At 51.5% G+C, this 16949-nt stretch overlaps 1 protein-coding gene across 2 annotated transcripts in view; it reads right to left on the bottom strand.

Annotated features, from left to right (window-relative positions):
* The window catches only part of TOPBP1 (DNA topoisomerase II binding protein 1), a 1370800-nt gene that overhangs the window by 798362 nt on the left and 555489 nt on the right, over positions 1-16949 (bottom strand). For both annotated transcript variants that reach the window (XM_069648712.1, XM_069648711.1), the window contains exon 15: positions 1763-1933. In XM_069648712.1, the coding sequence (XP_069504813.1) occupies positions 1763-1933 (171 nt within the window). The remainder of the gene's footprint in view (positions 1-1762; positions 1934-16949) is intronic.

Here is a 16949-nt window from a genome sequence, read left to right on the forward strand (position 1 = left end):
CCCGGCAGACCCACCGGTGTCTTGCAGCATTCCCGGCCTGTGGCACATTGTTGTAAAGTAGCTTTTTCTCTGGGACAGCCTCCCTCGCCCTGCAGACCTTCCCCCAGTGTTCCTGGCCACTCCACGCTCACCAGCAGGCAAGACTGCTGCTTCGTTGTATGACCGTGGCTACGGTAGATCTGCTGCCGGTACTCCGACGGTCCTTCCACAGTACCTGTAGTCTCTCTTTTCAGGCCTTGCGCCATGCCGGTATGTAAGTGCGAGCAGCTTCCTGGAAATGCCTGCCTTCTCCAGCACGGTTCTGCCTCTCTCTCCAGCTCTGCTTCCATCTCCGGCTCTATCCTCCACTTGAGTGCAGACACCATTTTTAAATGTCCCGCACACTCAGGCTGCATCAAAACAAATAGGCCACACGGTTAAATGTGTTTTTTCTGTCTGCATTAACTCCTTCTTCCTCCTCCTGGTCTCAGTACTTAATGCTTTATGGGAGTTGGGAGTCCATAGAGTTTCTAGGATTCCTAAAGCGATATTGTTTAGGATTTTTATTTAGGAAAAACATTACAGACAGGAGATGTTAAGTGTGTTTTATGTGTACAGGACGTATGCATGGACATCTGGCTAGAGTGATTTGCAGGAATGGATTTCTGTATTTTAAAAAGGGGAGGAATTTTTATTTCAGCAACAAGCCATCAAGAATTTAAAAATTATGAGATCATCTTCCAGATAAGTGGAAGAATACTGCGTCTCTTGATGGGGTTACCACCTCCCCCCGACAGCCATATCCACCCATATGATCCTCCCCCTCATGATACCACCCCAAGGGTCAGGATCAGGAAGCTGCTGCTGTGCCCTGGTCACATGAGAGGAGATCTTTGGCGGGAAATGAGTGATGACTCCACAGGATTCATCACAGTACACTCAAGGGGGTCCTGTTGTGCCTTACAGAAGCATAACTCCGGGCCGAGACCAAGTTTGACACATCGTCGTCTAACCATTCTACTAACCTCCTGTGGCGATCTTTACGTGTCTTGGAGGAAAATGCCTAGCTAATTGAACGGCCATTTAGGTTATGGTCTAGATACAGGCAAAAGAGGCATTCTTTGTGAAGAACACTGACGGTACATTTTTGAGGTGACAAGTGGCGCAGGCCGTGAACAGTTTTTTCTTCTGTGTATCGTCCACAGTGCCACAGTCAACAGACTTCTGAAGGCCTTGATGGTTGGAAGCAGGATAGCTGCCCCGTAGTTTGTGGAATGGACCGGAATTGTACACCAGCAGGCGAAGGAACAATCCGGTACCAAACAATGAAGATCCTGATAAGAAAAAATGAAAAATATAGATACAATCGTCAAACGATTGTAAGAGATTTTATCGAGGACTCCTAACAGTGAAGGTGCATTAAAAAATCTGAACATGGCCTCCAGGGGTGGAGCGAAGGGAGGCCTGCCATTGGCTGTGGGACAATATGACCCAAAATGACTAATAGAGCACTAAAGTGGCATGCAGCTTAAAATGTAAAGGTGAACTGCGTTTATGTTACCCAGGATTGTCAGTCTGTTGACTGGGAATTTTCAAATGGTATGTGAATCTATGAAAGATCCAATGCTGGAGAATACTTTTTTGGGTATGCTGCTATGTAATTTCACTACATGTTAAAGTTGATAGATCAAACAAAACAAAGAATGCCAAAAAGGAAGAACCTTTAGAGAGAACAAAAACATCATTTGTCTGGCTCGTCGCAAGACATAGTACTTCAACAAACCTTTTTCTCTGGAGCCCTCAGCATGGGGCTGGCAGAGAGAGCTGCTGCTTGACGAGTGCTGTTTGCCAAAGCAACCTTCATGTTTCTGCCGATGACTTCTGAAAGGGGTGTGCTCAGACTGCCAGTCCGTTGTTGAGGACCCCCTGGAGTCTGTAAAGCTGCCAGAGCATCCTGTAAAATTAGGATACACCTTATTTATCCGTTTTTGAGCATCACAAGAAACACTTCATACAGTTTAGCCAAGCTGGTGCTTAAGAACTGAAGAGGCTGAAGTCAAACAAGGGAGATGTCATTATAGATGGGGCTGAAGGTTTATTCCTACTTTTTTTAAATGTATTATATTGACACCAATAATTAACCTTTCACAAAGAATAACGTTTAAATTACTTACCTATTGTTCTCCAGCATGGGAATGGCCTGGATTCACCTGCTCATGAATATTCCCTGGGAATTCTCAGTAAAAGAAAAAACAGTTTGGGGCATGGCTAAAAGGCCATGTGAACAGACATGCTCTTGGAGGAGCTCCTGTTGATCCTGCAGCAATCCGGATGAAATGTGCAGATGTATTAGCCCGTGGAAGATGGAAATATAGGTGCTGGCCTATGAATATACTGAGCACAGATGCCGAAAGTCTGGAGCCCACACGACCAAAGAAACATTAGATAGCAGCGTGAGAAGTTCCCGACGGAGACCCGAAAATACAAAATGGCCGACGTCCGTGCATGAAGAAATAACAAGCAGCCCAGAAGCGGCACCCATCGTGTGAACGGCGGTGGGACAAACCGAGTAAAGTGAAGATAAATCCTGGTGCGACACGGACTAGCACATTCAGCTTTGGATGGCTCTAAATGCAAAGAAACAAGGAGCTGGTGACTGCGCGAGGCGGAGGGGTGGCCGGTGCTAGGACCGCATATGTGCCGCGGTGGGGGCAGCAGGATCTCGTGGCCCGAGCGAGATAGCGCCGCAGACATCCTGGGGCTGGAGGGGGTGAACAATAGACCCCGGCCCATCGGCTGATCTCCGGAGACCAGTGACTGTGGCGTTGCACCATAAAGCGCCCGCCAACGAATATTGCGGCTCCAGGGACACGCTTATACAGCAGGGAGCCCGGCGGCTCCACAGAGAAGTGCCCGGGTTGAGCTGCGCACCGGAGCACACGTGGGAGGAACGAGTAGCCAGACCTCATGGCCCGAGCAGCGGAGCGGCCGTGACACCCCATGGCGAGAGAAGGCGGGTGGAGCAACCCGACCTTGTAGTGGTTCGACCAGAACTATGGAGACAGTGGCATGCAGCTGAGCACCGAACAGATGTACAGCGGTCCCGTCTCACGAGGAGTATAATGAGAAATGAAGCGGGCGAACAGGCGAGTGACTAAAACCGGACTCCAGGAGGTCAGGCTGGAGGGCTGATAAAACTGTGAGCCGCTGGTGCTCCCCTGCCCTAGGCTAGCCTGTTGGCTCTATAACAAAGGGCTCTGAACACTCCTCCACTCCTCCACCCCTCGGTGGAAGGGACAGTATAATGGCCAGCTGATGGGCCTAAATGGTGTTAGGCCCTGAATAAAGAAGGATGCTGTGGGGATTATAAGCACAGACTGATTTTCGGATAGCCCAAACCGCCACAACCACCCAGCGGGCACGAAGCGTTGAGTGCGGGCATAACAAGTGGGACACACAAGGGTCACATAAGGAGAGCCGGAAGACCTGTTCGGGCCCTCTGCCAGCCGGGACACACAAGGCCTAGTCCAGCTGGCCTACAGGACCGGTGGGTGCTGGACCGGAGTGAAGACTTACATGTGTACGAGGGAGGACGCAACCAACCCCGGTAGCTAATAAGGGGTTCCAAGACACTTCTTGTGTAGTCTGTCCGGGCCCAGGTGCTAATGGCGGCCTAACCCTGCTGGGTCTGACTAGTGGAGAGGCTCGCCCACAAACCTTTGGTTCAACGCCATGTCCATTAAACCTATAAGAACAAAAAGCAAGCAACCCACGCTGGACAAATACGCCAGAAAACCACTGGGCCGGGGAGGGAGCAAAGAGCAAAGGCAAAACCCCTGCTGGGAGGGCAGCCACCATGGGCACTAACCAGGAGATCCTTGCCGCGATTGCGGACGTGAAAGTGGCCTGGGAGACCAAATTGGGACTGGCATTGACGGAATTGAAAGCAGCACTGGAGCTCAAAGTCGGTGCAGTGCAGGGGGAAGTGAACCTTCTCTGGCAAGACGTCAGGTTGCTGGCGGAAGGCACAGAGAATTTGGAAAAAGAGTTGGGCCCGAACACAGCGGACTGTACAACACATAAAGCGGACCTTCACGCCCTAGTGCAACGCGTGGGCAACTTAGAAAGCAGGGTGGAGGAGACGGAGTGACGCATTGGTGGTTTGCCGGAGGGGGCTGAGGGACCCAACCCTACAGAGTTCACTGAATCCATGTTACTGCAGGAGATAACAGGAGGAGTGTTGTCCCAGGGGTTTGCGGTGGAAAGAGCGCATAGGGCCCTAATGAGGAGGAGGCCGCCGGGAACCCCTGCCCTCAGACCGGTGATAGCCAAGATTCTGAACTATCGAGATCGGGAAAGAATCCTTGAACACTTTCGGAAGGGTGGAAAAATACAAAGGGTAACGGCAAACATAACCACATACCCAGATTATACCCTGTTGGTTCAGCGCAGTCGCATGAACTTTGGGATTGTGAAGAGAAGATTGCGTGAAGCAGGCCACAAATATATGTTGCTCTTCCCGGCGAAGCTGAAGGTGTTCCACAAAAACAGAATCTTGTTTTTCGAATCCCCGGAAGAATCCATGGGGTGGCTCGACACGCAGAGCTGCCCCCCAGGAATCGGGCATCCAGACGGCAGAAGGAGATGGAAGAGATAAGTAATCTGTGCAGGCGGCACCAAAGGGTGTCACAGCCTAAGACGATGGGACTCTATTGTAAAAGATGTAGTTTATGGGCGGGCATGATCAGGCTATAAAAGGACATGATCCGCGAGCACTGAGACTTCTAACATACTAATGGAGCCTCACAGAGCTATGCCTCATACCCCCATTTAGAGTAGCTTAGTAAGGTCACTGGTAGTCCAGTGACACCCTGCCGGGTCGCTGCCCTCGGCATACCGAGGCAGAACCAAACGCGGGGTCGCCTGAGATCCAGGGATGGAGCTGGGCATTTGTTGGTGTTGGGAAGGGTGGGAGGAGGGAAGGGGTGGTGTGTGGGGGTTTGGTTGTGTGCAGTGGGATGTAAATGGGGAAGGGAGGGGGGGGAGTTTGTTGGGAGCGGGAGGGGAATGGGCCAAACTATATGTCATGAGGAGCGAAAAGGAAAATGGAGAGTGGAGATGGGATATCAAATAAATGGCGTCGGGTAGCCTCAAAGTGGTGACTTTGAATGTGAGGGGCCTCAATAGTTATTTAAAGGGTAATAAAGTAATGATATATCTAAGAAGGATGAGGATAGATACAGCACTTTTGCAAGAAACCCACCTCACCAGAGAGAAACTGGAGGTGGTTAAGAGGAAATGGAGGGGGGGCGTCACGGGAGCTACATATTCGGCTTATGCGAGGGGAGTCATCATATGGGTGGCACAGCATGTACCGTTTCAGTTGCTCCGGTTGACGGTGGACCCAGAGGGTAGAATGGTGGTAGTGCAGGGGCTGCTGGAGAACCAGGAAGTGAGCATTATAAATCTATACGCCCCCAACCAAGATACAGCGGCTTACTTTAGGTCTCTATATGGTAAAATTAGCCCCATGTTGGGTGACACGATCCTATGCGGAGGGGACTTTAATTGCACTTTGAATCCTAAGATGGATAGGTCAGACAGTAAGCTAGACAAACCCACTGCGGCTGCTAAGGCGTTGCAGGCCCTGTTGACAGACTTTAAACTCGAAGATGTCTGTAGCGGCTGCACCCAGCAGACAGGCAGTACTCACACTTTGCAGCGCCACATGACCTGCACACGAGGCTGGATTATGTGTTTGCAGCTGAGATTGCAGGAGAAATGGTGGGTGTGGAAATAAAGGCCAGAGTGCTTTCGGACCATTCCCCCTTGATCCTGGAATGGCGACACCAACCCCTTAGGGCGCGGATCCCGATGTGGAGGCTCAGAGCTGAGGCACTGCGGGATTCGGGATTCCGAGAGGACCTGAGGGAGGCGATCACCGAGTACTTTGACATTAACACTGGTACCGTGCAATCCGAAGGAACAGTATGGGAGGCATTCAAGGTGGTAGTGCAGGGGGTAGCCATATCAAAATCCAGAGGGCTCCAAGGAGGTATAGAATGGGAATTGCAAGAAACGGAAAGAGAGCTGGAGGACTTGATGAGTAGGGGTGGAGCGTAAGAGTAAGGATGAGGTCGCTACAACAAGCCAGCAGTGAGCTCTGGGATAGACTATGTAAACTAACTACAAGAAATATGTGGAAAGGCAGCATGCGCGTGGTGACAAGCCGGGCAGACTGCTGGCCTGGTCATATAAAAAAATGAGACACCACGACCTGTGATCAGAGAAGTTAGGGGTGAGGGGGGCCAGATCTGGAACACCCAAGAGGGAGTGAACGAAGAGTTCCTGAGATATTATAAATGCCTGTATGAGGACGTGGGGGGAGATATGTAACAAGAAATCCAAGAAACAATAGAAGAAATATACCTGCCCTCTTTGGATGACTTGGAACGGGCAGACCTGGATGCCCCGATCACCTAGATGAACTAGAGATAGTGATTCAACACCTACCCACATGCAAAGCGCCGGGGTCAGACGGACTCCCCAGTGAATTTTATAAAGTGGATAAACAAGAGTTGCTCCCATCGCTGCTGGCCATGCTTAATGAGGCTTATGAATGCGGGAGGTTGCCAGAATCCCTAAGGGAGGCAGTGATCATCCCGCTCTTGAAACCGGGCAAGCCATGTACAGACTGCGGGTCATATAGACCCTTATCGATGCTCAAACAGGACAGTAAAATCCTTACAGCTGTGCTGGCTAATAGGCTTAAGCGAGTCATCGGCAGACTGATACACCCGGACCAAACGGGTTACGTCCCAGGCAGTAACATAACTGATAATCATAGGAGACTCCATCACATTATTGACCAGACAGAGAAAGACCCTGGTGAGCTGGCCATTGTCTCGCTGGATGCGGTCAAGGCCTTCGATTCTGTAAAATGGCCCTGGTTGATGGCGACTTTGAAAGAATATGGGATGGGCCGGGGTACCTGAGATGGGTTAAAATGCTATACAGTTCCCCAATTGCGAGGATCAAAACGGGTGCTATAATCTCAGATAAATGGCGAGTTGGAAGGGGAACAAGACAGGGATGCTCCTGGTCACCCATGTTATACATCCTCGCGTTGGAGCCGCTGGCAGTCTGCCTGAGGCAACAATACAGGGAGATAGGGATCCGCACTGCAGGAAGTGCACATCTTGTATCCCTGTATGCTGATGACATGCTTTTACATCTGCGCTTCCCGGAGGAGAACCTACAATATGTCTTGGATGTGATGGAACGTTACGCTATCCTCTCCGGCATAGCGGTGAACCCTAGGAAGTCCAGTGTGTTCCCCCTGGGGAGGTACAAAGGCACCCCATTGGGCAGCCTGCCCATCTTGTCAATACCTTGGCGAACCGAGACATTTCGATACTTAGGGACCAACATATACCACACGACAGGGGCAGAACACAAACACAACACGGAGAAAGCAGTAGAGGGTATTAAAAATAGCATAGTATTTTGGTCCAGGTTGCCCCTGACCATGATGGGGAGAGTGGCATTACTTAAGATGGTAGTCCTGCCCAGATTGCTACACATTTTCGTAAAGGTCCCGTATTTGATCTCAAGACGCTTCTTTGCCAAGCTCCATAGCCTGTGCAGGGGTTTCATATGGCATAATTCTAGGAATAGGGTGGCCCTCTGGAAACTCCAGAACTCATGCGATAAAGCGGGTATAAACCTGCCGAACTTTGAATTATATTACTTGGCGGGACAGATATTATATGTAGCCAGGTGGTTGTCCAAAGAGGACACAGCTGAAACCAGGCTTCTGCAGAACAGAAGAATCCAGCTCCCTACTTCCTCAGAGAAAAAGGGCGGTTGCTTAAATTTAAGATACTAGAAATGGCGAGGTTGTTGGTGCTTGGATGGGAGGTTTGGCGTAGAGCATGGCGGATAGTGGGTGGCCCAGATCCGCTCTCCCTACAGGTGCCGTTAGTGGCGTTGTGTAGGGGAGACTTCCAACTGATAAAAGTGGTCCGCAGACACTGGGAACCGGTGGGCGTGGCCACCCTTGGAGGTATATGGCAAGAAGGGGAGGCACTGGACTTTCAGAGATTAATGGAAGATACCGGGGTACATATAGGCCAACATATTACTTATACTAGAATCATTAAACGGGTGAGAGGAAGGTGGCCTGGGGAAGTGCTAGCGGAACAACCCGATGCCACCATAGAAACGATGCAGGATGTATCGGAGGGTGGGCTGAAATATCTCGTAAATACGAGTTACTGGGAACTAGGGGGGGGGGCTGCTCCAACTGAGGCGAGACTGGGAGGAGGAGGTGGGTGAACCCATGACGGATGGACAATGGGAAAGAGCCCAAAGACATAAGAAGGTGTCCAGAAATTCGAGACTTCAGCAGATCCAAGTATATGTCACTCATAGAGCATATTTGGCCCCCGGTAAAATAGCCAGGTTTGGTGGCCCGGCGATACAGAAATGCCCCAGGTGCGGGGAGGAGGAGGCTGGGTTGCTGCATATGTTCTGGGCTTGCCCGGAGGTGAGGAGGTTTTGGACAGAACTGAAAATACGATTGGCAGATAGAGGGGTTAAGCTAGATGTGGAGTCGGCATGGGCATGCATGCTTGGGGGCTTTACCAGACCACGTAACCTGAGGCACATCAGTAAGATGAAGGACTTGGCTTACACATCTTGGCCTAGCGGAGAATTGCTATGTGCTGGAAAGCGGCCCATCGGCCCAGAATTGAGATGTGGTGGGCAGACCTTTTGAAATGGGCCGAAGCAAAAACGTCTGCCTGGTACGACGCAGCCACTAGGGGAGGGGAAGAGGAGGTGGGTTCCCTAATAGCATGGAGGCAATTGGTGGCCTTAATGGTGGGCCCTCCCCAGGCCGAGGTGGGCCCTCCCCAGGCCGACCACAAAGATGATGACATGGAAGAGACGATGGTAACAATCACACCTGAGGATGGACAGGCGGATGACATGGACACAAGGGCTCAAGTTAAAGGGGTGGGAGGGGGGAGGACTAAAGAGAGCACTTTTGAAATGTGAAGCCTGAAGCTTGATGTAGAACGTCCTCATTGTTTGTAATGTTTGGTGTGTTTATAAAATAATAATAAAAAAATAAAATAAAATAAAAAAAACAGTTTTACTTTCACACTGTATTTCTCGCCCAAGCCAATCACTGTCCTCCGGTTCATACTGCCCCTATCCAATGACGGTCCTATCCCTAAACCCAGCCTCTGGCAACCATCTTCAGGTTTGGTAAGCATGTAAAATGGCAGTATGACCAAGAAAAGCGGCAGAGGGGCCAGAGGGAGGGTTTGCATGTGAATCTATGCCAGACCCATGCTGGGGGAAAATAGTTACAGGTAAGTAACTTAGACCTTCTCCAGCATGGGGTCTGGCATAGATTCACATGCTCATGAATAACGAATACACAGCAGTACACATTACACAACCACGGGAGGTGGCAAGGCTCAACAGAAGCAACACTTACCCCTGGAACAGACACACCGCAAGCAAACGCGTTGTGTAGCACTGCTTGGCAGACTCTGGACTCCTCCTTGGAATTCCTGTCAACACAGCAGAATTTTGTGAAGGTATGCGTGGACCTCCACATTGCAACCCGGCAGATGTCGAGCAGGGGCACACCAGAAAGGAACGCTGTCGTCGCAGCAATTACAGGAGGAGAGCCATCTTGAGATGCTTCCCATGGTTCACAGGTCCAAAGTTCACAAACAATTGAGAAGTCTTCCGAAAACTATGTGCGTGCCACGTAGAACTTCAGAGCACAAGAAACGTCCAGCGAATGCAAAACCCTCTCTGCCGGAGACAAAGGTTTTGGGAAGAAAACAGGCAAAACCAAAGGCTCGTTGAGGTGGAATTCCGACAGAACCTTTAGCATGAAAGAGGGGTGCAAACGCAGTATCACCCTCGATTCGTGAAAAGTCAGATACGGTTGCTTGCAGGCTTGGGCCTGGATCTCACCCACACATCTGGCAGAGGTGATGGCCACAAGGAAAGTCATTTCCACAAGAGAAACTTGAGTAGGGCTTGATGCATAGGTTCGGAAGGTTCCCCCATGAGCCTTGTTAGAACTACACTGAGTTCCCATGCCGGGGTGGGAGCCATCACCGGCGAGAATGATCGGAAAAGTCCCTTGAGGAACTCCTTGACGAGTCTGTGGGACCACAGTGAGGATCTTCCCCAAGGACCTGGTGTAGTGGGAGATGGACACCAGGTGCACCTTGATGGATGCGTGAGCCAGTCCAGCTCTTGACAAAGACAGCAAGTATGGAAGGATCTGTGGAGCCGTGACCCTCAGAGGGGTAATCTTCTGTGACTGGCACTACGTAGCAAAACGCCTCCACTTGTGCCCATAGCACTTAGGAGTCCATGACGCTCTGGCAAGTACCTCCCTGCAGTCCACCGGCAACTCTTATCCTCCGATCACTAGGTCTGCAGGAGCCAAGCCATCATGTTCAGCGATTGTGGGTCATGATGCAGGATTAAACCTCCTCCTTTGGTGAGCAGATCCACGACCACTGGCAGCTTGACCGGAGGCGACGCTTACAGGCTGAGAAAGTCCGGGTACCAAATCTGCCTCAGCCCCGCCGGGGTGACTAATATCCTGCATCTGATGACTCGCAGCAGGAGCGGCAGCTAGGGAAAGCAATAAGGAACAGGCCTTCCCACAGGAAGGAGAACATGTACCCAATGCTCCTCGGCTGGTGGAACCTGCTGGTGAATTTCTGTCATTTGGAGTTTTCCTCTGTCGCAAATGGATCGATTTGGGGGTCTGCCCCACTTGAGGAAGATGTGATCCACCTGATCCTGCCAAAGTACCCACTCGTGGCAGGAGCGCAACTCCCTGCTGAGGGAGTCAGCAATGGTGTTCTCAACTCCTGCCAGGTGAAAGGGGATGAGGAACATCTCTTGGTCGACAGCCCAGTGCCACACATCCTGCGCCTCTCTGGAGAGGGCTGGGAGATCGGGTGCCCCCCTGCTTCCTGATGCAGAACATCGTGTTGGTGTTGTCTGTTAAGATGCTAACCACCTTGCCCGTCAGGGATGGAATCAATGACTTGAAAGCCCAGAACACTGCCCGCAGCTCCAGGAAATTGATGTGGGGACCCATCTCTTCCGGCAGCCACAAGCCTCTTGCGTTCAGACGTCTGGTGTGGGCTCCCCAGCCTTCCAGCGAAGCGTCCGTCGTGACGCCCACCTTTTCGCTCGACGGAACTCCTCGTAGAGAGGGATCTTGTCTGCGAAGTTTCTGGACACTTGTATCCAGCGAGCGTCCAGGAACTCCTGAAGAGGTCGCAATTAAAGCCTGCAGAGCCAGATAAGGTAGATGCACAATGCAGCAGGCCGAGCAGCGATTTGATGGTCCACATTGTGGCGGTCTTCATTGACAACAGCCGTTGTACCTTCCCCAGAATGGTTGCTACCCTCTCCCCCGAGGGCGATGCCAGGCAGGAGACCGTGTTGAGCCTGGCTCTCAGGAACCATGCGTTCTGCGATAAATCAAGCAGGACTTTGGATAATTCACAGATAATACTAGATCCGTCAGCAGCTTGACGGTCCATTCGGTGTGTCCAACAGCCACTTCCCTTGACTTGGCCCGGATGAGCCAGTCGTCGATGTATGGGTACACGTGTATCCCCTGTAGACGTAGATAGGCTGCCACTGGTGCCAGGTACTTCGTAAAACACCCTGGGCGCCGACTTCAGGCCGAAGGGGAGGGGCCTTGAATTGGTACTGTCTTCCTTGCACCATGAAGCGTAGGAACTTCCAATGCTTGCTGTGGATGGGGACGTGGACATATGCGTACTCCAGATCCTGCAACGTCAAGATGTCTCCTTCCTCCAGTTGGCCGAGCATGTGCTGCAACGTGACCATCCTGAATTTTTGGAACTTGAGGTATCTGTTGAGGCGCTGCAGTTCTAGAAGACCTCCAGCCCCCGGTCTTTTTCTTTACTAAGAAGTATCTGGAGTTATCTTGGAACTCGCTCTATCGCCCCCTTTGGTAGCATGGCCCATAGCTCCTGCAGAAGCTGAGGGATGTGCTGTTCCTGCTGGGCAACTGGAGAGATCTGCAGGCATTTTTGCTGAAACTCCAGTGTATGTCTGTGGGCGAGAGCATCCAGCACCCATCTGTCGGTGGAGATATTCTTACACTCACCAACAAAACTCGCCAGCCGGCCGCCAACTGGGTTGAATTGGTGGGGGCACGACATCCTGGCCAGTTAAGTTCTGCTTTGGCGCCTGCGTCCCGCCTCCACCAAAAGCCTTTGAAAGGCCTCTCTAGGCCTCCTGGGTTGTGGATTGGAAGGGTTGACAGTACGATGAGGAACCTACACCGAAACCCTTTGTCGATCTGCTGAACTTTCCGTCGGATGGGCGCTGCTGCTGAAGAGTGCCCAGGGCACGAGCCGTCTCTGTGTCAGTCTTGATGGCCTGCAAAGACTTGTGGACAGTCTTCCCGAAGAGGTTGTCCCTGTCGAAGGGCATGTCCAGTAGTCTCGTCTGGGCCACCTGCCGGAAGTTGGTGGCCTTCAGCCAGCCTCGACGTTGGAGAGACACCATTCCCCATCTGTCAGAAACCTGTGTCAGCGATGTTCAGGGCCACTGTAATGGCATGGTCAGACGCCACCTCCCCTTCCTGGAGGAGGGAAATCAATCTACCCTTTTGTCGTCGGTCAGGAAGTCCAGAATGGGGCCAGTTTGCACCAGAGTTCTGTTGTACCTTGTCAGAATAGCCAGTGCGTTGGCTGCCTTGACTGTCGACGTTGCGGTGGTAGATGATCCTTCTACCCATGGCGTTCAACTCTTCTTTCCCTCGCTGTCCAGAGGACGATGGGTTAGATTGATTGATTTATTTTGCGCTTATACAGCAAGTGTTTCAAAGCGCAATGCAAGTGTTTCAATGTGCCGCCGATACCACTGAATCTGGCGACGGAAGGCAACTGGGTGCAGACATTTTTTCCTATCACGTTTGGCTGGGGCTGTAGCCGGGTTCTTCATCACGTCCAGACCCTTCAGGCCCTCCCAAATGTCATCCAGGAGGACCTTTGATGGTCTTCCTCTTTGCCCCGTGCCTCTGGTAGAGGAAACCCTCCTTTTTGGTTTCTTCAAGGTGGAAGATCTCGGAAGTTGTGGCGACCATGGCATGAAACAACTCCACCTCGGTTGCCCGCTGTGACAATGTCGTCTGTCGTCACAGTGACCGTCCCCATGTCCTGGTCCCTCAGGGGCGCCCCCATGTCCTCATGGATCATATATATGGACTCGTGGTCTTCCTCATCCGAGGACGAAACATCAGTTCCTTGGAGTATGGCTCGTCCTGAGGACTCCTTGCCCTCTACCCCCTTTTTTGCATCCTGAGGGGTCAGATTCGGGCTTAGCCCTGGCATCCTCTTTTCCGGTGTCCTCTCCACGGCCCCGGTGGAGGCCTTCCACCTCAAGGGCAGAGACACTCTGGGCACAGCCAGGACTACCTTGACCGGGTCAGCCTCTTTGGCCTTCAAGAGAGCAGCAGCTACCATCTCGATCATCGATGATTTTTCCTGCGCTGCCTGGGCCTTCTTAGGCAGGTTGGTTGCCTTTTCTTGCACCTTAGGCTTCTCGGGCTTCTCCCGCAGCTTACCCGGCTTGGCCAACTTCCTCTTTGAGGAGAAGCTGGATCGATAGCTGGTGATGGAGGCAGATGGCGAGGTTGAATGCGCCCTGCCCATTGTGGGAACCTGCTTGCGCAGCGACCCCAACTGAAACAAACCTGCGGTGCTTGGCCTAGTCTTGGGCCCCCACAAATGGGGCGCCCTCAAAGGACTTAAAAGGCAGCTCCTCGGACCAGTCGGTCCTGGGTGAGGCATGCCACTGCTTGGGCCACGGGATAGAGGCCTTGGCGCTGAGCCACGCCGCCAGTCTAATGTTACGATCTTTCATGGTTCTCTTGCTGAACCTGAGGCAGATCTCGCAATCTCCTTCTCGGTGGTCCGGGTGGAGACGACAGAGGCACTGAAGGGGTTTGTCCTCTACAAACACGTTCCGCAGTCTGCAGCTGGAACAGAGCTTGAAAAGGGAGCTAATCTCTTTTCTCTTGCAGAATAGGTCCGGTGGCCTTCTGGAACTTTCGACGAAAACTCCACGATCCTTGCCCTAGAGGGGTGCCGAAATTCACTGACAAACAGATCCCTGCTTGTCGGCCGATGTAAAAAAAAATGCAAAAAACTTAGAATAGCTCATGGAGCAAAACTCGAGGACTCCCAACACTTGAACGTGCAGTAAAAATCTGAAGATGGCTGCCAGGGGCTTAGGGAGAGGGTGGTCATTGGTTGGGGGCAGTATGACCCAGACGACAGTGATTGGTTTAGAGAAGAAATACAGTTTGTAAGTGAAGGTGAAACAGTTTTTTCTTTTACTGAGAATTCCCAGCCTGCCAACGGGGAATATTCACAAGCTTGTGAATCCATGCCAGACCCCCATGCTGGAATGACCCAGACCATCAAAGGTCCTCCTGGATGACATTTGGGAGGGCCTGAAGGGTCTGGACGTGATGAAGAACCCGGCTACAGCCCCAGCCAAACGTGATAGGAAAAAATGTCTGCACCCAGTTGCCTTCCGTCGCCAGATTCAGTGGTATTGGCGGCACATTGAAACACTTGCATTGCGCTTTGAAACACTTGCTGTATAAGCGCATAATAAATCAATCAATCTAACCCATCGTCCTCTGGACAGCGAGGGAAAGAAGAGTTGAACGCCATGGGTAGAAGGATCATCTACCACCGCAACGTCGACAGTCAAGGCAGCCAACGCACTGGCTATTCTGACAAGGTACAACAGAACTCTGGTGCAAACTGGCCCCATTCTGGACTTCCTGACCGACGACAAAAGGGTAGATTGATTTCCCTCCTCCAGGAAGGGGAGGTGGCGTCTGACCATGCCATTACAGTGGCCCTGAACATCGCTGACACAGGTTTCTGACAGATGGGGAATGGTGTCTCTCCAACGTCGAGGCTGGCTGAAGGCCACCAACTTCCGGCAGGTGGCCCAGACAAGACTACTGGACATGCCCTTCGACAGGGACAACCTCTTCGGGAAGACTGTCCACAAGTCTTTGCAGGCCATCAAGACTGACACAGAGACGGCTCGTGTCAGAGACGGCACAACTGTGTGATTGGCAAGAGTGAACCCGACAGAGTGATGCCAATGAAAAGGGGCCAAGTCTGACATGCCAATGAACAGTGTGTTGACAAGAGTGAACCTGACAAAGGGATGTCCACAGTGAACGGTTTAAAAAGCCAATAAGACTTGTGGATGTCACAGGACAAATTGTTTTGAGGAGAAGCAGCAGTGAACCCGTCGGAGGGAGGCAAATATTCGAGAAAGGTCAGAGCCCGGAGGAGGGGGATCCAAGGATGAAAAGCCGTCACCCAAAAGATTTGCAAATACAAAATGAGAACGCATGTGAATGAGAGTCGCAGTGAACCCGACAGAGGGAGGTTGTTATTCAAGTGGGGGTCGGTTGTTATTCAAGTGAGGGTCGGAGCCCAGAAGATGAGACCCGGGGGTAAAGAATCATCACCGAAGTACCATCAGAAAGGAACTTTTTTTTTATTATTTTGAATATACCAAGCCCTTGAGGCAAGAGATCTAACCACGAAGGTCCTGATCTCGTGAGGAACTTTTTGTGGATCTGAGCCAGGAAGAGGGGGATCCAGGGTGAAAGGTCATCACCCAACATACATGCGGAAAGGAACTTATATTACTTTGAACGCATCAGCTTCTCAGAGGCAAGAGACTTTTTGTAGAAAAGTGACTTAACAACCGAGATCCTGATAGCGAAGAACGGAACTGTCGTCTCGTGCTGGGAAAGCTCTAGAGTGTGCTGTTCCCAGGAGTCCCACCTTGTCCCGTGCTAAAAACGGGAGGAAGGGAGAGCCCCCGGCTACCACATCCTGACTTATCAGTTGCGAACACTACTTTCTATCCCACACCTTTTGTAATTAGTTGTAAGGTTTGGCAATAGTTTTTTTTTGTCTGAGCCCTTTTATTTGACAAGACACCACTAGGACTGCCTTATTATTATTTGATGGTTGTAGCTTGCTCCCATCTTAGATTTAGGTTTAATTAGGCGTTTTTCAAACCTGCACATAAAGTTTAATAAACACCATTGAACTGTGATCAGTTGTTGCCACCAAGAGTTCCTTACAGGTACCACGCCACTTCCCATTCCTGAAAGAGGGCCAGAGCTTCCATTTTCTTGTCGCTGGGGAGGAAACTTCAGGATCGGGCTCAGCTTGTACCACAGCTCCCTGTCGTAACGGGCCAAGATAGCCAAGGCGTTGGCTGCCTTGATTGAGGATGCTGCTGTGTAAATGACCTTCTTCCCCATGGCGTACATCACCTTTCCCTCGCTGTCCGGGGAGACTGATGTTGATGAAGCCTGGTTAGCCGAACGTTACATTGTGACAGCCGACACTACTGAGTGTGGCGACAGTTGAGACTCCAGACACTTGGGTGTGTCATCCAGCACCCTGTACTTCTTCTCAAACCTGTCTCGCTTGGCTGGAGACATGCATGGTTTCTTCATGAGGGCCAGGCCCCCCTCCAAATGTCATCCAGAAAGGGTACCGCCATGACAGTCTTCCTCTTATATTCTCGCCGCTGATACAAGAAACCCTCCTTCTTTGCTTCCTCAGGCGCCAGCTGGAACAGCTCTGAAGCCCTGAAGATCATGGAGTGGAATGATCCTACCTCGTTCGGTGGAGAAACTCTGAGGAGCATCCAAATGTGGTGATTCATCGTCCGCCGGGACGAAGTCCTCATCTTCTTAGGTTGCAGTGGCCTACTCCGTACCAGTGTCTGTATCCGGGTGCGCTGGAGGAGTCTATTTCCGATGTGATGGCCGAGGTTGATGCAGATGGCGCTTTCTCTTTTTACGTGGAGGCTGATCA

Source organism: Ambystoma mexicanum, chromosome 2q, assembly GCF_040938575.1.
Source record: "Ambystoma mexicanum isolate Mex_15411 chromosome 2q, UKY_AmexF1_1, whole genome shotgun sequence".
In the NCBI taxonomy this organism is placed as follows: domain Eukaryota; kingdom Metazoa; phylum Chordata; class Amphibia; order Caudata; family Ambystomatidae; genus Ambystoma; species Ambystoma mexicanum.